Source organism: Carcharhinus amblyrhynchos, chromosome 6, assembly GCF_965287045.1.
Source record: "Carcharhinus amblyrhynchos chromosome 6, sCarAmb.v2.hapA, whole genome shotgun sequence".
NCBI lineage: Eukaryota > Metazoa > Chordata > Chondrichthyes > Carcharhiniformes > Carcharhinidae > Carcharhinus > Carcharhinus amblyrhynchos.
The window spans coordinates 123714061-123737913 of NC_137329.1; the positions used below are offsets into that span (position 1 = coordinate 123714061).

A 23853-nucleotide genomic window follows, 5' to 3' on the forward strand; every position below is an offset into this window, starting at 1 on the left:
CTTGAGCTGACTAAATTTACTCTGTGGGACCCTGGATTTGGGAAGAGCTATTTGGCCATAGTCACCATTCCTCCTCAATGATGGTGGTTGGTAAACATGGCAACCCTTCATTCTCACCCTGTGACTGAATAACTCTTCCAACACACAGGGAAATAATGAACACTTGACTGAGGTCTAAGAGGCTACTTAGAGCATATAGATCATTTCCTTCTTCCCTCCTTCCTTTCTTCCTCCCTCCCTTGATCTCCTCTTTCTACACTTTGTTGCTAAATCCTTTATGTTGGGTTAATGAATGATGTTTTCTGGTTGACTAAACTCTTTAATGGGTAACATATGGGACATTCCTTGTAAACTCAATCCGAGAGGTGGGGAATTTCAGATTGGTTTGACATTAACTCGATAACAGGTTTGGAAGTGGACAGCTCACTGCTGTGTGAGAACATTGTCTAGATCTGTATGCAAGTTCTGGGCTGAGGGAAGCGAGTTCTGCACTATGCCTGCACCAAGAATTTCTGGCAGTTTCAGTACCTGGGACTACGTGGTTTTTGCTGCCATCCTGCTGATTTCAGCCCTGGTGGGAGTCTACCATGCAGTGGTGGGAAGAGGAAAGGAGACATCGGAAGACTTTCTCCTGGGAAGCCGCCAGATGAGCTCCATACCAGTGGCTCTCAGCCTCACGGCCAGCTTCATGTCTGCAGTGACGATGCTGGGGGTCCCGTACGATACCTATCACTTCGGGGCTGTCAACAGCTATTTTGCCATTTCTTACACGTTAGTGGTGGTTTTCAGTGCCGAGGTTTTCCTGCCTGTCTTCTACAGGCTTGGGGTCACTAGCAGCTATGAGGTAAGACCCCAGGTGAGAGGAAGGGTCACAGCAGATTGCCAATAGTCACTGAGTAATTGAAACTGCCACAGTTAGTAAACTCCCAAATCTGTAGGAATCCATATTGATGTGTGACAGTCACTCAGTTCTGGTACGTGACTCTCTAGGTGCTTCCCTTTATGATTAGGCAATGTGATTTTTAGTAGAACTCCTACAGTGCAGAAGGAGGCCATTTGGCCCATCGAGGCTGCACTGACCACAACACCACCCAGCTCCTAACCACATCAACCCATTCATTTACCCTAGCTAGCTCCCCTGACACTAAAGGTCAATTTAAGCATCCAACTAACCCGTACATCTTTGGAATGTGGGAGGAAACTGGAGCATCCGGAGGAAACCCACACAGACACAGGGAGAATGTACTGACTCCACACAGACAGTGACCCAAGCTGGGAATCAAACCCTGGTCCCTGGTGCTGTGAGGCAGCAGTGCTTGCCACCGTGCTGCCTTCTCCTTCTTAGGCAGTTCCTTGGTTGGCCACAAGCCGGGGTCTCCAATGACTGGGTACGGGAGTGGTGGGAGGGAGTGGTGAGGGCGGGGTGGGGGGCGGTGGTGGTGTTTGGTTTCTTCAGGATATTCCTAAAGCCTTTCTGCTGTCTGCCTGGGAACATCCTGCCGTGACTGGGATTTGAGTAGGGTAGTTGTTTCAGGAGTCTGGTGTCAGGCATACCAACAATATCCACACCGGAGCTGGATTGAATGACTAGCACCTCGATACTGGGTGAGCTGGCCTAGGAGAGATTGCTGCCAATAGATTTAAGGACCTTCCAAAGGCTCCACTTCTCCAGGGCTCTGAACTGCCTGCTTTAGATTGGCCAAGCTTTTCAAACTAATACCTCAACCAATGAGATCGATATTGAGAAATCAGTGTGGATAATTATGCAGACTCTGAGGAATATGGAAACCAAGTTCAGTAAAGTTTATTTATTAATCACAAGTAGGCTTACATTAACACTGCAATGAAGCTACTGTGAAAGTTTCTAGAACAATTCAACACTTTTTGTGATATTAGTGAACCAGATGCCACATCGAGTGGGACAGCACAGTGGAGAATGAAGATGATTTCTCCACACAAACTAGCTTTATAAATGATATTTACACCCAGACTTCACTTGTGACTTTTTGATTTTTAGTACCTGGAGTTGCGGTTTAATAGATGGGTCCGTTTATGTGGAACAATATTGTTTATGATTCAAACAGTAAGTACCCAATTAAAATAAGTGCATAACTCCAACTATCCAATAATAATATTTTAACTGTATAAAAATAATCAAAAATACATTTGTTCTGAGTGATGGTTTCTATGGTAAGTGATCTGTAATGTTTAAATGGAATCAAAGGACTATGCCTGGCACCGAGAATGTTGAACTGACTCTACATCTTTGATATAGACCTTGTATTAACTACCGGGCCGTGAATTATTCTTCTATGTAGTTGCTTCTTTCTGGCCTCTGTCTTGCACTACTCTTCAATAAACTGTCCAATCAATGTTTGCTATGCTGGTTTACCCGGTGGTATTCTGTTTCCAGCTATTTAGAAAGTGAAATAACGCCTCAGAGGCCGCTGACCCTTCACCAGATTCCCTTCATTTACAAACTCAATTCCACTCTTAAGAGTGCTTCCATTACAAAGTCAGAATCCGGAGTGTCAGTAGCCCTGATGTTCCTCAATCTATACACAGGTGAGACTCTCTGATTGGGCAGACAACTGTTACCTCAATCAGGGAGCTCATACTCCAAGAAGCCAACCTCGTGGGCCTCATTGAGATAGTTACAAAAAGTAATTTGAAGCTCAGAGTTCATTAACCTCACTGATTCTTACTCCTTTTTGAGAATCACCAAAGTTTTCAACACAGAAGAAGGCCATTTGGCCCATCCATCCTGTTGTGCAGCTCTTTGGAAGAACTATCCTCTAAGCCCCACTCTGCTCTTTGTGTATAGCACTAACTCGATGTGCCCAAATGTCCTCCTCCCATGTTGTAACCGTTCTATGATTACCTGTAAAATTTTACATTTCAAGTTTATATCCAGTTCCCTTGCTGAAGTTCTTTGCTTCGTGATGGCTGGGAACTCCTCGTGTGGGCAATTGCTGACACTCTCACCTTCTTCTAGCCTTTGACACTGCACACTGGCCCTGCAATGTGTAACACCACAGTGATCCCCTTGAGTTACTTTCAGCATATTTTGAAGCCGTTTCCTTTATTTGAGTTTTGTCAACATATTCCACTTTGCATGTTGACGTATGTTTTGTTGCGTTTAAACCAGAATCTGCCTCAGTAAACATGGTTGGATAAGTTTGCATTTGGTTAAATATATCTATTATGGTTGTTTCGCATGTAACAAATCATGGCCCAAACATTGCCCAAGGCAAAATGATCACAATTCCCAAATATGCCTCAGAATTGATCTCAGAAAGCCTCTCCCTTTCTCTTTCTCTCTTTATTTTTCTCTCACTGAGGCATGGGGATGGTGCAGGGGTGGGGGTCAAGATCTGGTGAAGCCCCAAAATCGCAAACCTCGCTGGCTAGATCGCGACTTCCAATTCCCTCCTCCCCTCCCCCCACCGTCCCAGGTGACATAATTAGGTTCATGTCCACAGTGGGCGTGAACCTGATTTCAATGCATTTGAAAACATTAACACATTATTAGAGACGATCCCCCCACCCCTCGCTGTACACTGAGCCCGAGGTTGGCATGATATCACATCATCCAGATGTGAGTCTGTTGAGGTGAACCCCCAGGGCAGCATGGGTAAGTATAGCCCCAAGGGAAGAGGGTGTAGACAGGCACTGTGCCAACCTGGCAGAGCTGAACTGTGCTGGTGACAGTGCCAGGGGCAGACCCGGTGAGAGCCTCATGGAAGCAGAGAGGGATACATTTATTTGTGGTGGTGAGGGGGAGAGGGGGAGTTGGGGCTGCCGGCAATGGCCATTTCAGTGGTTGGGGGGTTCAGGGGAAGAGGTCCGATGGTCGAGTGGGGAGGAGGGAGAGGAGGTTGGTGCCAGTGATGGGTATCTGGGTGCAGGGGGTTTCAGGACGAAGAGGAGTCAGCTTTGATCGTGGGTGAGGGGGGAGCCCCTGACACCTCCGAGGTGGAGGGGGGGATGAGGTTATTTTTTGGATTGATCGGGGCACCCTGTAAACATGGCATCCTGATCTCAGCGGAACCAGAATTTCCCGGCATGTTTATACCCCGCCCCTCTACATGGCATTGTGAAACACATCCACCTGGTTCTTCTTGGCAGAGAGTGGTAAGGTCTGGAAAGAGACACAGAGGCCGGAATTTCACCACCTCGGAATCGTGGCAGGCGAGGCTCACAGAACGGAATTCTCACTTGGCCCTGGACAGCGTTTTACAAGCCTTGCCTAAGTGAACCGTAAAATCCCGGCCATAGCTTTTCTCATCAGTACCAACAGTCTGCCATTCTCTGACAAAAGTTTGCCTTCTCTTTCTCTCCTTCTCCTCTTCCCATTTCTTGGTCTTTGCCCAGTTTCTCTTGTTCTCTCTCTCTCTCCTTCTCTACTTTTCCTTTCTTTAATTTAATGGCTTTTGAAATCGGTGTTTAATGAGTCCTTGGTTATGTGAATTATGCCTCATTTATTTCAGGTTTTATACACCGGCATTGTTATTTATGCTCCAGCACTGGCGTTGAATCAAGGTCTGTATTACTCTCCTGCCCCATCATCTGTCAGTTCAGCAATACTATCAGTGACTTTCTCTCATATTGATTCACCGATTTCTTATTTCCTTGCTTTAAGTGACAAATTTCAACCTCTGGGGCTCTATTACCGCAACTGGAATCGTCTGCACTTTCTACTGCACCTTGGTAAGTTTTAATAATTAAATTGGTGAAATGAGAGGGCACAAGGTTAAGGTCATCCCAAAAAAGGGTTAAAAGAAATATGTCTTTATGTAGAACTGAGCCAGAAAGAGGAATTCTCATCCACAAACCTTTGCTGACAGAGTCTATCATTTATTTCAAAAGGAAGCTTGATGCTGGCTTACAGAGGAAAAGACCTGGGGAGCGAGGAATAGAGTGGGAATCGTCAACATTCAGAAAACACAAGGGCAAATAAAGTGCCAAATGACCTGTTCCTGTGCTTGGGTGTTAACTGTAGCTCAGTTAAGCTCAGTCTGGTTATCTCAAGGTACAGTAAGAAGTCTGACAACACCAGGTTTAAGTCCAACCGATTTATTTGATAGTAAACTCACAAGCTTTCAATGTTCCCCTCCTGACGAAGAGGGGAACCTCAAAAGCTTGTGAGTTTACTATCAAATAAATCGGTTGGACTTAAACCTGGTGTTGTCAGAGTTCTTACTGTGTTTACCCCAGTCCAGCGCCGGCACATCCACATCAATTCTCAAAGTACTTTACAGTGGACTAAATGTTTCTGAAGAGCAGTCACTTTCGTATCGGAAGGCATGAGGCAGCCAATTGTACACAGCAAGTTTCCAGAAAGAACAATGAGATAATGGTTGATTGTGTTTGAGGGTTAAGTATTGGCCAGGACACCACAGACAATTATCCTGCCTGTTAGAGTACAAGAACAGAACCCCAAAGTATGTTATGAAGCTATACCCCAACTATTTTTAATTTTGGAATTAGTGTGAGAATAAGGTGTTTCACTCCAGGTATGATTATATTGACCCACTAGGAGTCTTTTTTTTAAATATATTTAACAATACAGTTGAACTATAACAAATGACTTAGCTTTATCTTTACCAGTTGAAATATTTAAACATGACATGGCATAATTCTTAACTGCTAACCTATCTCTATTAGTTCCAATCAAGCAATAATCCTCTTAAAGACTTAAACTCCTCTTCAAAATCAGTTAACAACGCACTGGCTGACTTGTGCTTGTTAATAGTCCTCAAACCTTTTGAACACCTTAGGAGAGACAGAGAGAGAGAGATAGAGAGAAACCTGTCCTTTATCAGCCCCAAACAACAGCCTGCAGAGAGAGAGAAATTGACTGTTTCAAAATAGAAGAGAACTGTGTGTTTTTCCCTGCAAGCTAAGCTCCAGCCATTCACATGACTCTTCCTCTGCCAATCGACCTACTCTGAAACCTGAAGGGAAAAACCAAAATAAATTAAAAAAAAGCATTAACTCTGATTAACACAAATTGGCACCGCATAAAACAGAGCTGAATTTTAAACATACCTCTCAAAAAGAAACATGATAAAAAATTCTTAAAGGCACAGTATCATCACATGCCCTTGTTCAAATGTCGTAGTGGAACCTATTCTGGTGGCCTCAAAGGGCAGACACGGTTATGTTTCACCTGAGAATGGCACGTCTGACTGTGCAGCGCTGCCTAAGTTATACGTTGGATGTATCAGTTCGATGTGTGGTCTCTGCAGTGACTGAGCTAAGGCTGACTCCTGACTTGTACATGATACAATTCGTCTTCTTTGTTTTAGGGAGGTCTCAAGGCTGTTGTGTGGACGGATGTGTTTCAGATTGTAATCATGGTGACTGGGCTTGTGTCAGTCATTATCCGAGCGATGATACTGGAAGGGGGCATCAATAATGTACTGAACACTGCTTCTCAGGGGGGAAGACTCAATTTCTGGAGGTAAATTTTACAAAGATCTGGAGGTAAATTTTACAAAGACCTTTTACCAACATGCTTTGTAATTTAGTGACCAACCTCTGTGTACCAGTTTTGACCCCAACCCATTTCAGAGACATACCTTTTGGACAATTGTAATTGGTGGCACTTTCACATGGACGGGAATCTATGGGATAAATCAGGCCCAGGTTCAGAGGTACATCTCCTGCAAGACTAGAACTCAAGCCAAAGTGTGAGTATTCATTTGTCATTTTAATTTTGGAATTAACTGGAATCTGGCAGCACCTCAATTTTTAAATTCTTATCCTTGTTTTTCAAATCTCTCCACGTTCTCGCCTCATCCCTTTCCCTGTGATCTCCTCCGGTCTGAGAAAACCTACTCTCTCTCTGACAAAGGGTCATCTGGGCTCGAAACATCAGCTCTTTTCTCCAGACGCTGCCAGACCTGCTGAGATTTCCCAGCATTTTCTCTTTTGGCTACACCCTCTCTGATTTTGGTTTGCTGAGCATCCATGATTGTAATCACCCTACCCTTAGAGTCTGTGCCTTTGTGCCTTCAGTCATCTAAACCCCAAGCTCTGAAATTTCCTCTAAATCTCTCCACCTCTCTACCCCCTGTCTCTCCTCTTTTAAGACACTCCTTAAGTCAAAGAACAAAGAACAAAGAAAATTACAACACAGGAGCAGGCCCTTCGGCCCTCCAAGCCTGCACTGACCATGCTGCCTGACTGAACTATAACCCCCTACCCTTCCGGGGACCATATCCCTCTATTCCCATCCTATTCATGTACTTGTCAAGACGCCCCTTAAAAATCACTACCACATCCGCTTCCATTACCTCCCTCGGCAACAAGTTCCAGGCACCCACCACTTTCTGTGTAAAACATCTGCCTCGTACATCTCCTTTAAATCTTGCTCCTCGCACCTTAAACCTGTGCCCCCTAGTAATTGACTCTTCCATCCTGGGAAAAAGCTTCTGACTATCCACTCTGTCCATGCCCCTCATAATCTTGTAGACTTCTATCAGGTCGCTCCTCAACCTCCGTCGCTCCAGTGAGAACAAACCAAGTTTCTCCAATCTCTCTTCATAGCTAACGCCCCCCATACCAGGCAACATCCTGGTAAATCTTTTCTGTACCCTCTCCAAAGCCTCCACGTCCTTCTTGTAGTGTGGCGACCAGAATTGAACACTATATTGCAAGTCCTACCTTTCTGACTTGCAGTTGGTCAGTAATCCAGCTCAGTGTCGAATTTTGTCTCATTTTGTTCCTGTGAGACATCTTGGGAGGTTTTTTTTTATAACATTAATAGTATTACATCAATGGAGGTTGTTGTTGATGAAATTGTGCTATTAAATCATTCGTTGACCATCTAAAAATATTGGAGGAACAGGAAGCTCCAAGTCCAGCAGAAGTATCTATTCCTGCATTGGCAGAATATCAATGCTATCAGGCACAGGGGTTAGCACAGCTGCCTCCCATCTCCAGTGACCTGGATTCAATCTCTGGCCTGGGTCACAGTCTTTGTGGAGTTTCCTCCGGGTGCTCCGGTTTTCCTCCACAGTCCAAAGATGTGTAAGTTAGGTGCAACAGCCTTGCTAAATTGCCCTTTAGTGTCCCAGAATGCATAGGTTAGAAGGTAAATATGCGGGATTAGGGGGATAGGGCCTAAATGGTTTGTTGTCAGTGCAGACTCAATGGGCTGAATGGCCTCCTTCTGCACTGTAGGGATTCTACACTTCTTTCAGTTTAAAGGAAGATGATTTGACCGATCTTCCATTCCAATCATGGTGAATGATTGAGTTTGAGCTGCCAAGCATGCCTGGAAATTAGCCGTAGTCCAGAAGGTACCATGTTCACCTTTTCCCCTGTCAGAGAGACAACTGGTTATTAAGCTTGAGGGAAACATACCATGTCAAGCTCGGGGCAGGTTAAGGAATCAGACCTCCATCAACTACCACAGCTGAATTGGGGATCGAACCTGCACTGTTGCCGTTATTCTGTACCACACTCTAATCATCAAAGCTAGCCCACTCCCATACCTGTCTCATAGAACCCTAAACTATTTGTGACTTTTAACTCTTGATATCCTTGTGCTGCATTGTTGGAGACGTGACTTCTCTCTCAGGTGGATGTAGAAGATCCCACGTCGCTATTTGAAGAAGAGCAAGGGGCCAATTCTCCTTTATATTCCGGCCAATATTTATCCCTCAATCCCAGATGATCTGATCATTCCCACATTTCTGTTTATGGGAGCTTTCTCTGCACAAAATGGCTGCAATGTTTCCTATCCTACAACAGTGACTACACCTCAGAAGTATTTCATGAGATGTAAAGCGAAGGTTTACCAGGCTCATTCCTGGGATGGCAGCTCTGTCATATGAGGAGAGACTATGTCTATTAGGAGTTTAGAAAAGTGAGAGGGGAATCCCAGAGAAGCCTAACAGGGTTAGACAGGGTAGATTCAAAAAGAATGTTCCCAATGGTAGGGCAGTCCAGAACTAAGGGTCATTGTTTGAGGATAAGGGATAAACCTTTTAGAACTGAGGTGAGGAGCAATTTCTTCAGTCAGAGGGTGGTGAATGTGTGGAATTCACTCCCACAGAAAGTTGAGGCCAAAACATTGTCTGGTTTCAAGAAGGAATTAGATGTAGCTATTGGGGCTAAAGGGATCGAGGGATATAGAATATAGAACATAGAACACTACAGCACAAACAGGCCCTTCGGCCCACTAGTTGTGCCGATCACTTGTATACCTACTAAGCCATAGACCTATCTATAACCCCCAATCCCATTAGGTCCCATATACTCATCCAGAAGTCTTTTAAAAGACCCCAGCGAGTTCGCCTCCACCACCACCGATGGCAGCCGATTCCATTCACTCACCACCCTCCGAGTGAAAAACTTACCCCTGACATCACCTCTGTACCTGTATATGTGGGGAAGGGGGGAATCAGGATATTGAATTTGATGATCAGCCATGATCGAAACGAATGGCGGGGCAGGCTCGAGGGGCTGAATGGCCTCCTCCTGCTCCTATTTGCTATGTTTCTATGTTGAAGCACTCTCAGACACACAGAGGCTGTGAAAGCAGCCAAAAACCAATCCGGCTTCCTACTGAGGATTTGCCAGGCAGCCCAAGTCACCGCGGTGACAGTGATTAGCCTGATGAGCAGCGCAGTGAGCAGTGAACCTTACGCCAGTCAAACTCATCAACAGCAGATACTTCAGCCAGTTGACGATGAGAGAGTATAAAACCACCCCACCCCGGACATTCTCTCTTCCACTTGCTTCCATCGGGAAAAAGATACAAAAGTCTGAGGTCATGTACCAACCAACTTCCTCCCTGCTGCTGTCAGACTTTTGAATGGACCTACCTCACATTAAGTTGATCTTTCTCTACACCCTAGCTGTGACTGTAACACTACATTCTGCACCCTCTCCTTTCCTTCTCTATGAACGGTATGCTTTGTCTGTATAGCGTGCAAGCAACAATACTTTTCACTGTATGTTAATGCATTGAACAATAATAAATCAAATCAAATCAAATAAAACGTGGCTCAGATCTTTCTGCCAGTTGACGTTGGAAACTTTATTTTGCTCTGCTCCAGCTCCCTTTACCTGAACCTCATTGGGCTGTGGACTATCCTGGTCTGTACGGTACTGTCAGGATTGGCCATGTATTCTCTCTACCGTGACTGTGATCCATGGACATCGGGGAAGGTTAAAGCTCCAGATCAGGTACACTGCTCCAGCAACTAATTACTCAGTATTTTTGTACAGTTTGTCAGGAATACAGCTACGTTACAAATATACATTATAAATACATTATACACCAGAGGCTCCACAGGTAGTTTCTACACCTCTGAATCAGAAGGTGGCGGCACAATGGCACAGTGGTTAGCATTGCTGTCTCACAGGCCAGGGACCTGGGTTCAATTCCAGTCTCAGGTCACTGTCAGTGTGGAGTTTGCACATTTTCCCTGTGTCTGCATGGGTTTCCTCCCACAGTCCAAAAATGTGTGGGCTAGTTTGATTGGCCATGCTAAATTGACCCTGGTGTCAGGGGGATTAGTAGGGTAAATGTGTAAGGTTACGGAAATAAGGCCTGGGCGGGATTATGGTCGGCGCAGACTCAATGGGCTGAATGGCCTCCTTCTGCACTGTAGAGATTCTATGAATCTAAGTTCTGAGCTTTGTTGTCTTGATTTTGGTGACTCAGTGCCGTAACATCAGAAGAACAGTTAAAGCTATGCCCTATTGCTCTTTCAGGTGGATGGTGTCTCAGGAAGAGCAGATAAGTTCACCCTAGTGTCATGACCAACATTTACTCTTTGACCAACATCAGTAAGGCTGGAGAGTATCTGGCCTTTCATACTGCTGGCTTTCTTTAAACTAGAACACCACAATCTCTGTACCTTCGGAGTACCAGGATAGTATAAGGGAAGTTACATTGATTTTGCTTCCCAAGTAGTTTCCTGTTTAACTCATTTCTGTTTGTATGAATGTGCAGTCTTGAAACTGGCTGTTGTGTTTACTGCAAGTGGCACACTGATTAGCGCCACTGCCTCACAGTGCCAGGGACCCAGATTCAATTCCTGGCTTGGGTCACTGCCTGTGTGGATTTTGCACATTCTCCCCGTGTCTACTTAGGTTTCCTCTGGGTACTCCGGTTTCCTCCCACAGTCCGAAAGACGTGCTGGTTAGGTGCATTGGCCATGTTAAATTCTCCCTCTGTGTACCCAAACAGGTGCCAGAGTGTGGCAACTAGGGAATTTGAGTGTCACAAGTAGACGTACGTTAACACTGCAATGAACTTCCTGTGAAAATTCCCTAGTCGCCGCTCTCCGGCACCTGTTCGGGTCCACTGAGGGAGAATTTAGCACGGCCAATTCATCTAACCAGCACATCTTTCAGATGTGGGAGAAAACCAGAGCAAAGAACAAAGAACAAAGAGCAACACAGCATGGGAAACAGGCCCTTTGGCCCAACGAGCCCGCACTGCCATTTTAACATTATGAGTGCCCTCCTCTACCTGTGACCTTTGTTTATGCCAATTGGGAAAGATTGAGGGAAGACTAATTTAGGGATAATTTGTTACACCAATCAGCCTAAGAGCACGTTTTTGGGGTGTGGGAGGAAACCGGAGCACCCGAAGAAAACCCACGCAAGCACAGGGAAAATGTGCAAACTCCCACAGACACTGGATCAAATCCATGTATCTACACAGCAAACAGTGATAGTCACTGAGCTGTCGTGTTGCCTATCAGGTGGTCCAGTTTAAGTGTACACTAACGACGTGAAGCGCTAGGCAACTCTTGAAGCAACATCCAAGAGCAGCCCTTGCATGACCCACAGCGTGTATGCCCCTTGTTGGGCAACAAGGCGGACCGAAGCACTCAGAGTAAACCCGTGCAGACACGGGGAGAATGTGCAGACTCCACACAGACAGTGACCCAAGCCGGGAATCGAACCTGGATCCTTGGTGCTGTGAGACAGCAGTGCTAACCACTGTGCCACCATGACACTGGGGATAATTCTCCTGCTCTTCATTGAAATAGTGGCCGTGAATGCAAATGAACGGCTCATCTATATAAACAGATGGCTCATCTATTTGATGGCTCATCTATATAAATAGATATTACCTGCAGCATATTATCGAAACATGTACTTAGAGCTGTATGTGCGTATATACCCATAGCATATGTATCTGTATGTTACCTATAGTACATACCTGAATAATCAGCATGTACGACCTGTTGGGTTGTGTTATCTAGTTGATGCCTTACATGGTGATGGACATTCTTGGAGATTACCCAGGGCTGCCAGGTCTCTTTGTGGCATGTGCGTACAGTGGGACATTGAGGTAGGTTGGTACAGTTGAACAGACACTCAATCAAATCAAACTTTATCTTTAATGCATCGTTTTGAACTTGGATTCAAGTGCTGGAAAACTTATCAATTTAAACCGCGCAAATTCTTGGCTTGTTATCCACTGATACATTAGTTTAATACGCGAATGACAACTTGTTTGCCAAAGAAATTCTATGAACGTTTCATGATGATGGTGCATTTAAATCTCTCCCGTTGCAGCACAGTGTCGTCCAGCATTAATGCGCTTGCTACTGTAACAGTGGAAGATCTCATCAAGCCTTATTTCACAACCCTTTCAGATCGGGAGCTCTCTTGGATTTCCAGAGGTTTGAGTAAGTCATCGGTCTTCTTCATTTGGTAACTTGCCATTCTGTTATGGTAGGTCGGGCTGAACGGCTGGAACTTTACCACCACGCCCGCCTCAGAACCAGGGCAGGTGTGACTCTCGGAACTGAATTCTCCATAGGCCTCGGTGGGATTTTACAAGCTTCACCCAAGCAAGTCGTAAAATACCAGCCAAAGTGCTCAATGTCTTGGTTCAGTCAATTTGAAATAGATAAGATTCAATTAGAGGTTGGAGAAACTTGGTTAATTCTCACTGGAATGACGGAGGTTGAGGGGGCAACCTGATTATGGACAGAGTGGGTAGTCAGAAGCTTTCTCCCAGGGTGGAAGAGTCAATTACTAGGGGGGCACAGGTTTAAGTGTGAGGGGTAAGGTTTAAAGGAGATGTACGAGGCAAGTATTTTACAGTTAGAAGTCTCACAACACCAGGTTAAAGTCCAACAAGTTTATTTGACAGTAAACCCACTAGCTTTTGAGGTTTTCTCCACATCACAAGTATTTTACACAGAGGGTGATGGGTGGCTGGAACTCGCTGCCGGGGGTGGTAGTGGAAGCAGGTAGTGAGTTTTGAGGGGCGGCTGGATAAATACATGAATAGAATGAGAATAAAGAGATATGGTCCCCGGAAGAGTAGGGGGTTTTATTTAAGTCAGGCAGCATGATTGGTGCGGGCTTGGAGGGCCGGAGAGCCTGTTCCTGTGCTGTAATTGTTTTTGTTCTTTGTTGTTTATATGTTTATGTTCTTATGTTCTTATGTTTATTCTTTGATTAGGCCTTTGTGAAGAAGGAGAGGTGATTTAATTGAAACATATAACACTCATCAGGGGCCTGACAGGGATAGACGCTGAGAAAATGCCCCTCCCCCCCCCCTCCCCCCCGCCCCCCTCCCTCCCCCCCTCCCCCCCGCCCCCTCTCCCCCCACCCCCTCTCCCCCCCACCCCCTCTCCCTCCCCCTCTCCCCCCCACCCCCTCTCCCTCCCCCCTGCCCCCCTCCCCCCGCCCCCTCTCCCCCCCACCCCCCTCTCCCTCCCCCTGCCCCCTCTCCCTCCTCCCCCCTGCCCCCCCCCCCCCCCCCCCCCACAGAGTGGGGATACCAATAGTTACTTTCAATTGTTGGATTAATGGAATTTATTGTTAAATTCCTGTGTGAACAATAGACCTTCTGCAAGAGTTTTTTTGTTGATGTGGCAAAGGTCTCAAACCAACATTTTCCAAGAAAATATCCTTTCTCCTTCAATTGTACCATTACACCAAGAATTAATAACAATGTTCCTTTTCCAAATTCCTAGTGCTCATTGACACTTGCTACAGCATTATCTCTGAACTTGACTATTCCAACGCCCTCCCACCTTCCACCCTTCCTTAGCTTAAACTAATTCCAAACCCTGTTATCCATATCCTAACTTGTGCCAGGTTCTATTCACCCTCACTTTGTGCTTATGTTGGTCTGACAACACCTTAATTTTGAACATCCTGGCCTTGTTTGCAAATCCTTCCATGCCCTCATCCATTCCTATCCTTGTAACTTTCTTCACTGATATTACCTATACAAGTTATATAACCCATACATCTACACAACTTATACAACCCATACACTTATACAATGTATATCACCTATACCCCTATACAACTTATGTAACCCACACAACTCATACAACCTATACAACTTATACAACCCATTCTCTTAAATGACTTATACAACCCCTATACACCTAAACGACTTATACAACATATACACCAATACAGCCCTCTGAAATCTCTGCACTTTTCTCCAATTCTAGCCTCTGGAGTATCATCGATTTTAATCTCTTCCCCATCAATGAACATGCATCCAGCTGCCAGGGCCATGAATCCTGGAATTCTGTCCCTAAACCTCTTCACCCCCTCACCTCCTTTAAGACACTCTTTAAAATATACCCCTTTGAACATGATTGTGGTCATATTTCCTCACTTCTCCTCATGCGCCTTATTCGTTAACACTCCTGCGAAGCCCCCTGGGATGTCTCATTTTGCTCCAGGTGCTACATTAATCCAGTTTGTTGTTGTGTTTGGTCAGAGTTCCACTTCACAGGTAAAGTTCACCGCTCTGTTCTGTCTTCACTTTCAGGCCTGTTGTTTGGTGCTGTATGTGTTGGGATGGCTGGGTTAGCCTCACTGACGGGCAGCCTTTTACAGGTATCTTTCTGTTTGCTGGAACTAAATTTGCCCTATTTTCAGAATCCTTTCCTTTATCTATGGAGGATTTCCCTAGCCTCCTGGGCCAATACCGATCTCTCAGCCACCATCACTAAGTTTGATTTGATTTACTTGATTTGGTTTGATTTATTATTTTCACATGCATTAGCATGCAGTGAAAAGTATTGTTTCTTGCACGCTATCCAGATAAAACATACCGTTCATAGAGAAGGAGAGGAGAGAGTGCAGAATGTAGTGTTACAGTCATAGCTAGGGTGTAGAGAAAGATCAACTTAATGCGAGGTAGGTCCATTTAAAAGTCTGACAGCAGCAGGGAAGAAACTGTTCTTGAATCGGTTGGTGCATGACCTCAGACTTTTGTATCTTTTTCCCGATGGAAGAAGGTGGAAGGGAGAATGTCCAGGGTGCATGGGGTCCTTAATTATGCTGGCTGCTTTTCCGAAGCAGCAGGAAGTGTATCTCATTGCTGTCTATGGGATCTTGCTGTGCACAGGTTAGTTGTTGCATTGCTCACATTACAACAGTGACCACACTTCCACAAAGCACTTCATTAGCATAGGGGATATCGTTACAACAGTAAAGGCCTGTGGCAAAATGATCTTGATTTGATTTGATTTATTGTCACGTGTTAACATAGAGTGAAATGTATTATTCTTGCGCGCTACACAGACAAAGCATGCCGTTCATAGAGAAGGAAAGGAGACAGTGCAATTTGTAGTGTTACAGTCATAGCTAGGGTGTAGAGAAAGATCAAGTTAACGTGAGGTAGGTCCATTCAAAAGTCTGACGGCACCAGGGAAGAAGCTGCTCTCGAGTCTGTTGGTACGTGATCTCAGAGTTTTTCCCGACGGGAGAAGCTGGAAGAGAGTATGACCAGGGTGTGTGGGGTCCTTAACTATGTTGGCTGATTTGCCGAGGCAGCGGGAAGTGTATCTCATTGCTGTCTTTGGGATCTTGCTGTGCACAGGTTAGTTGTTGCATTGCTCACATTACAACAGTGACCACACTTCCACAAAGCACTTTAGTAGCGTAGAGGATAGCGTTAAAACAGTAAAGGCCTGTGGCAAAGTTCTAGAAGACATTAATGACCTCACAAAATGGGTGTGCCATTGACAAATGGCAGAGGGATCAGGAGAGCAGATACACAAATGACTAGAAGTAGCGAACCAGTTAAAAAGGCCACAAAAATTGAAACAAAACACTGAGGCTCATTGCTGGAAGGATAGAATATTGAGAAGTTTAGTTAAAGTTTATTTATTAGTGTCACAAGTAGGCTTACATTAACACTGCACTGTAGTTACTGTGAAAATTCCCCAGTCGCCACACTCTGGCGCCTCTTCGGGTACACTGAGGGAGAGCTTAGCATGGCCAATCCGCCGAACCTGCACACCGAACCTCCACATCGCAAGACTATGGCGTCTTGAATATCCTGTTTCTGTGCCGTACCTTCTGTGTTATGGGCTGTAAAGTGCTTTGGGATGTGCTGAGGTTGTGACAGGCACTGTTTGCAGATACGGGTACTCTACCTTCTCTCTGTGCTTACATTTACAGGCGGCTCTCAGTGTTTTTGGAATAGTTGGCGGACCGGTCTTGGGATTGTTCACTTTGGGCATTTTGTTTCCCTGGTCCAACTGCACCGTAAGTACCACTTGTTGTCGAATGAGTGTCTTAGGATACAACTCAGGTTTTGGGGCAATTCGTTCCGAGCAATCAGATGATGCAGTCTCCCAGTTAATCATTTAAGTTAGAAACCTCACAACACCAAGTTAAAATCCAACCGGTTTATCTAGTATCACGAGCTTTCGGAGCGCCGCTCCTCCCTCAGGTGATGAAGGTAATCACTCACCTGATCACAGGTGAGTCACTCACCTGAGGAAGGAGCAGCGCTCCGAAAGCTCGTGCTACCAAATAAACCTGTTTGACTTTAACCTGGTGTTGTGAGGTTTCTCACTGAGCCCACCCCAGCCCAACGCTGGCATCTCCCCACCATTAGTAATTCAGCTTTGAGCTTACGGCATGAAATTCACGCCACCGATTACGTAGCGCCGGCGTGGGGGATTCTCTGGCTTCCCCTCGTTGTGCTTCTCACGGCAGGAGACAGCGCACCATTTGCCCCACGGCGCGAGATCATCAGATAGTGAGATCGTCACTGTCAATAGGATTTCCCACTGGTTATCCCCCAGACTGTCGGGAAACCCACAGCAGGGGGTCAGCGGGTATGAAGAATTCTAGTCATTGAGTCAAACAGCAGAGAAAGAGGCCCTTCGGTCCATCATATCTGCACTGGCCATCAAGCACCTCTCTATCCTAATCCCATTTTCCAGCACTTGGTTAGGCGCGGGTTAGGTGGATTGGCTATGCTAAGGAATTGCCCCTTATTGTCCAGGGATGCGTAGGTTAGAGGGATTAGTGGGTATCCTATGTAGGGATATGGGGGTAGGGCCTGGGTGGGACTGTGTTCGGTGCAGACTCGAAGCGCCTCTTTCTGCGTTGTAGGGTTCTATGTATAATACGTGAAGTGATTTTCACTGACTCTGAGACTGACGGACTTTTATTCAGCAAAGGTATCTGAGGATGTTGAGAAATAGACTTGAGGCACCGATCAGCCATTAACTAAACGAATGGCATAACAGGTTCCAGGGACTGTTCTGTATTAATTTCCCGCAGTGTTCTTGCCTTATCGTTGATTTTCACTTCTATCCCACAGAGTGTAGATCCCTGCTGGTTGTGCAGAATGGGCTAACTCTCCCCATAAGATCATTGGGCAGAGGTTGGGTTGGACGAATGCTTAGTCATAATTAAACCAAACCTTTAGCGCCGGCAGGAATGTTCAGGTCCGACAGTTAATGAGGACTTGTTCTTTACTGATCTCCGTATTAATAAGTTCATTTGATCTGAGCCGCTGCCTTTCTGGTTTACTGTAGGGTGGAATCGTGGGACTCATCAGTGGGTTTACATTTGCACTGTGGCTTGGAGTCAGATCTCAGATCCACCCACCGCCCCCTGAGGCGAGCGTACCTCTAAACCTCAGCACTGCCGCGTGTAACGTCACTCAGCTGGATAATCAGACATCCTGGAGAACCAATTCCCTTCTCGCAATAGAAACAGTAATGTCCAGGAGTGGCAGGTCAGTAAAAACTATCAAAGGAAATTTAGAAGTTGAGATAAAGTCATGCCGCTCATTGGTCGTGTATCTAAGGTCTATCCTCAATCAACCATACTGGTGTGACTGTGGCATCTTGGATAGGAGAGACAATATCGCCGGAATTTTACCACCTCCTTGCCATGGGAATCAGAGCGAGGGATGGACATTGGGAAGAGCCGTTGACTTTGGGTGGAATCTTACAGTTTCGGGACGATTGAGGCCATAAAATCCGACCTTACAAAGATTAAATCTCTGTTCCCACTAATTCAGAGATCAAACCATAAGACCATAAGACACAGGAGCAGATATAGACCATTCAGCCCATTGAGTAGCCCCACCATTCAATGAGATCATACTGATCTGATGTGGTAATCCTCAACTCCACATTCCCACCTTATCCCCGTAACCCTCAATTTCTGTTAATGATTAGAAATCTGTCTCTCTCAGCGATATCTCAGATTGCTGATTTAGGATTTATCCAATCCGTGAAACAACAGCATTATCATGGAACTTGCCCAAATGTTTAGTTCCAAAACACAGAACAAAGCAGTGGAGAAGAAATATAAAACACACCTATCCGTGAAGATTGTCTGATAGACTAGGCACAGCTCCCTCCTGTGCTCCACATTATCCAGTTTAGCCGAGAGTGCCAAATTCAGGTCTTCAATGCCTAGTCTGCATATGTAACGAGTCTAGCGCATGTTCTATACAGTTCCTAGTGGCACCATGAAAAATGGCACAACCTATGACCAGATCAAACATGTTCCCACTCTTCATTAGGGTAGATAGACAGATCCCCAAAACTGGCCTTCATTTTCCTTGTTTTGTACTCATGAAAAATACTCAATGAGATCTCATTTCTATTCTAATTATCTTGTAGCTTTGGCTGATGCAAACAGCAAGATTTCATCGTACCTGGTTGATTGCGTTAGGTTGTAAATATTGCCCAAACAACATCCTAACGTTTCTTATTTTTTATACAATCACGATGCTTTTTAAGAATCAAGGACCCCAGACCTCTCCTCCACCCTCTTCCGTTGGGAAAAAGATACAAAAGTGGTATCAACTGACTCAAGAACATCTTCTTCCCTGCTGCTGTCAGACTTTTGAATGGACTTACCTCGCATTAAGTTGATCTTTCTCTTCACCCTAGCTGTGACTGTAACAGTACATTCTGCACTCTCCCCTTTCCTTCTCTATGAACAGTATGCTTTGACTGTATAGCGTGCAAGAAACAATACTTTCACTGTTTCCCAATACATGTGGCAATAATATTCAAATATTGATTTGATTTGATTTAGATTTGACCATTTGGATTGAGATTTCAGTGGGTCTGACGTTCAGGTTATTTGAATCTGCCAAGAAGATGGAAGATAGTCACTAACGGCAAACTGCTTCATTGAGCTACCTAGAATCTCATGACAGTGGGTGCCTCGGTGGTTAACACTGCTGCCCCACAGCACCAGGGATCTGGGTTCGATTCCCGGCTTGGGTCGCTGCCTGTATGGAGTCTGCACATTCTCCCTGTGTCTGCGTGGGTTTCCTCCCACTGTTCAGAAGGCGTGCTGGTTAGGGCATTGGCTGTGCTAAATTCTCCCTCCGTGTACCCAAACAGGTGCTGGAGTGTGGCGGCTAGGGGATTTTCACAGTAACTTCATTGCAGAGTTAATGTAAGCCTATTTGTGACACTAATCAATAAATAAATACATTTTTCACTCCAAGGCTTCAGAGGGGAAGAATGCAATCCTCCACTCCATTAAAAAACCCGAGACTACAAGGGAGTTCCATCCACCATGTACGAGTCAGGCCCCCTAAGTCCAGACCTAAAATGGTGATGAAGTAAGGATATAAAGATATGCGTCACAAGTGGAGAATGTTGTTAGGAAGGCTTATGGGATGTTAGCCTTTATAGGAAGGGGCTTAGAGTATAAAAGCTGCCGTCTAATGCTTCAGTTATACAGAACGTTGGTTAGACCGCATTTGGAGTACTGCGTCCAGTTCTGGTCACCTTACTACCGGAAGGACGTGGAGTCTCTGGAAAGGGTGCAGAGGAGGTTTACCAGGATGTTGCCTGGCATTGGGGGACTGGATTACGAGGAGAGATTGAAGAGACTGGGGCTATTCTCCTTGGAAAGACGGAGATTGAGAGGGGACATGATAGAGGTATATAAGATACTGAAGGGAATAGAGTTAATAGTGAGAGACTGCTCCCTAGACTGGGTACGAACACGAGAGGTCATCACTTAAGGGTGAGGGGGGGAGGTATAATTTGGAGGTAAGAAGAAGGTTCTTTACGCAGAGAGTTGTGGGGGTCTGGAATGCGCTACCGAGTAGGGTGGTGGAGGCAGGAACGTTGGACTCGTTTAAGATGCAGTTAGATAGGCACATGAGTGAAACGAGAATGGAGGGATATGGTAGGGGCTATTAAATAGGGTTAAACCTCGGGAGACACCGGAAGGGCAGGCTGTATGATTAATATTTTTTGTCTTTATTCCACAGGTGGAGGTCCACCTCGTGTCAAGCGAGGGGCATGCACACGGCAGGTCGTGCGTGGGCTGCTCTTGGAAGTCCAGGAGTGGCCTAGTACTTCATGTCGGTGTGTGTGCTTGATCCTGGACCGATAGATGGGCGCCGCAACAGCTGAGTGACTAGCACTGCTAGCTGTGCAGATACATGGATTTGGGCCTGTGTCTGTGGGAGTTTGCGCATTCTCCCTGTGGTTGCGTGGGTTTCCTCCGGGTGCTCCGGTTTCCTCCCACACCCCAAAGATGTGCTCTTAGGCTAATCGGTTTCTACCAAATTGACACTATTTCTTCCCTGAATCTGAGTAGGGTTCCATTCGCAGACATGCAGGGTAGAATAGGTGTAGGGTGATGCGGCGGTGCGGGCTCGTTGGGCCGAAGGGCCTGTTCCCGTGCTGGGTTGTTCTTTGTATAATTAGAATATAGAGAATTAGGTGGCATTCATTTCTATAAGACACTGCATTTTAGTTAAATCCAAATGAATTGAACAAGCAGTCCCTTTTTCGTAAGAATTGACTGGAAATTTAAAAAAAAACTTTTTTGAACGTGGGCATCGTGACCCAGACTGTTGGAGAACATTGTTTTTTTGCTAACGACTTTCTGTTAAAAGGCTCGTAACGTTCCTCGATGTCAAGAGTTCATCGGAAAACGGCACACTGATCATAGAATCCCTACTGTGCAGGGGGAGGCCATTCAGCCCATCAAACCCACACCGACTCTGACCGAGTGCCTTACCCCAAGTCCTCTCACCCCCCGCAACCCCACGTATTTCCCATGACTGATCCCCCCAATATATTTTTCAGAATTTTTAAAATTCCCAGTGAATTCTCAAACCATTACGGAACGCTCATTTCTTCTCAGTTGAGTTTTCAGGAATATTCTTGTGCGTGCGAACGTGTCTAGGTGGACACTTTCGTCCTTTCTTTTCCTTACAATAGAGGGACTGCTTGTTCATTTCATCTGGATTTAACTAAATTGCAATGTGCTAATTACATATGAATTCGACCTAACTCTCTATATTCTAACACAGGGGATGCACATCTTTGGAGTGTGGGAGGAAATCGGAGAACACGAAGGAAACCCATGCACACGGGGAGAATGTGCAAGCCCCTCACAGACAGTCACTCAAAGCCGGAATTGAACCCTACTCCTCGGCACTATATGAGACAGCAGTGCTAACCACTGTGACACTGTGCCACCCCAATCTTGGGAGATGAATAAGTTAGAACAACTTTACTGAGTTCTTTACTCAGAGGGTAGGGAGGGCGTGGAATGTCCTGCCTGCAGCAGTTGTGGACTCGCCAACTTTAAGGGCGTTCAAATGGTCAGTGGATAGGCATATGGATAACATTGGAATAGTTTAGGTTAGAGGGTCATTAGATTGGTTCCACTGGTCGGCGCAACATCGAGGGCCGAAGGGCCTGTACTGTGCTGTAATGTTCTATGTTCTGTGTAACAAACAGGTTCATGAGCATCAGATCAGCATTTTACACAGGGCATTCTGGAGAGGGCATGAAGGATTCAAACACCACCTCCCCGCCCCATTTAAAATTAATCCTTAAATAACGCACCCTCTGATTTGAGTTCCAACTCCCGCACCGGCTGAAGTTATTTGTGAAGGCCCTGCATTCTCAACCTTGCCCCTCGCCCGAGGTGCGCTGACCCTCAGGTTATATCATCACCGGTCAGCTCTCTCCCTCGTAGGGGAGAGCAGTCCATAGTCATCTGGGACTTTACGTGAGAGACCGTGTTGGAATTCCATTGAGACTGGGAGTGAGTCACTGTAACACCCATTGTAACTGGTGCACCGCCTGGGTGCAGTGTCTTTGCCTGCTGATTGGAATAGATTCTGAAGGTCTAAGAGGATAGAAAAGCACAGAAGGAGCTTGGAAAAGATGAAGCAATTGTTTGCCTTGAAGTCTCATCGCTGTTTGCGTGATGCGGTGAATAGGGGCTGTGATAATGGGTGAGATGGTTTGTCCGGTTACATTTTGATGATGATTACTCTCATTCCACAGGGCTGAAACACTGGAAACCTGGTATTCTTTATCCTACTTATACCTCAGCACCTTTGGAACTTTAATCGTTATAATTGTTGGTTTAGTCACCAGCATACTAACAGGTATGTACGTAGCACTTGGCTTTCCATAAAATCATTGACTCTCATAACTCAGCAAGTAGTCTTTCAGTCCACTGTGCTCTCATGTAGGGTAGTGATCCTACTACCCGCCTCCTCCACAACCCTGCAAACTTTATCCCTTCAAGCATTTATCCAATTCCTTTTTGGAAGTTCCTGTTGAACCTGCTTCCATCACCCTTTCAGCCAGCATATTCCAGATCATTCCAACTCACTGCGTAAGAAAGCATTTCCCCACATCCTCTGGCTGGAGAATCTAAAATGTGGGAGGGGAGGAGGCACAGTCTCAGAATAGGCGTCAGCCATCCATTTAGGACTGAGAGGAGGAGAAACCTCTTCATTCGAAGGATTGTGAATCTAGAGGATTGTAGAATAGTTCAGGGTGTTAGCCGAGGTCAGGGGGTCAGTAAATGTTTAGACGCTAAGGCCATTAAGGGATTTGAGGAGAGTGCAGGAAAATTGAGTTGAGATAGGTTAGCCGTACAGAGCAGGCCTGAAGGGGCGAATGGCCTACTCCAACTCCTGTTTTTTATGTTCTGATGTAATGTTGCTTCTGGCACTTTTGCCAAACACCTTAAATCTGTCTCTCCCAGTTTCTGACTATCTAAAACTGTTCCTTTTTCTGGATTCTATCAAAACTATTCATGACTTTGAACACTCCTCAACCTTTGCTGCTCTAAGGTGGCCAACCCTAGCTTCTCCAGTTAGTTCAGGATGGAACTGGCAAGTGTTGAGAGTTTTTCTAACGGTCTTGACTTTTTCCAATTGGGTCAAAAATTGAAAGAAGCTGAAGAGAATTGCTGCATTCGGCTCATTTCCTGATAACACTCCCAGGAAGTGCTTTGGGATGTAAGTTGTATCAATGATCAGCTACAAGTGTGAACACAGTTGTGACTACTAGCACTAGAAGTCTTTACGCGTAACCAAGCAGCGGGTGTCTGTCATTAGTTTTTTTTTGTACAATCATTTCAATACATTTATGGATAAATATTCTGTCAGGAGGAAGAAAAGCTCAAGTTGGCACAGACTTACTCCTGAAGCGGACAGACTTTTTGTGCTACTTTCCTCGGTCTTCTAGTGGTGTAAGTAGTCCTCTCCTTCGCTTTCCATTTTGTACGAAGTCTGGTGTCCCACTCACATGATGTGGAGATGCCGGCGTTGGACTGGGGTAA

General features: G+C 45.5%; 1 protein-coding gene across 1 annotated transcript; it reads left to right on the plus strand.

Moving 5' to 3' along the window:
* The first annotated feature begins 381 nt into the window (after window positions 1–381).
* On the plus strand, window positions 382–23853 carry slc5a8 (solute carrier family 5 member 8). Its single transcript, XM_080191391.1, has 14 exons — window positions 382–844; window positions 2018–2083; window positions 4491–4542; window positions 4643–4710; window positions 6312–6466; window positions 6555–6695; window positions 10074–10203; window positions 12240–12328; window positions 12556–12668; window positions 14789–14856; window positions 16429–16515; window positions 17802–18004; window positions 22563–22666; window positions 23681–23853. The coding sequence occupies exons 1-14, from the start codon at window positions 494–496 to the stop codon at window positions 23821–23823; spliced, it is 1770 nt and encodes a 589-aa protein (XP_080047517.1). The 5' UTR covers window positions 382–493; the 3' UTR covers window positions 23824–23853.

Excerpts from the sequence above, each read along its gene's own strand:
- slc5a8 (XM_080191391.1), top strand. The coding sequence starts at position 494 with ATGCCTGCACCAAGAATTTCTGGCAGTTTCAGTACCTGGGACTACGTG. Across the intron at positions 6,696-10,073 it reads ACTAGAACTCAAGCCAAAGT|CTCCCTTTACCTGAACCTCA; the intron begins GTGAGTATTCAT and ends GCTCTGCTCCAG. Across the intron at positions 16,516-17,801 it reads TTCCCTGGTCCAACTGCACC|GGTGGAATCGTGGGACTCAT; the intron begins GTAAGTACCACT and ends GGTTTACTGTAG.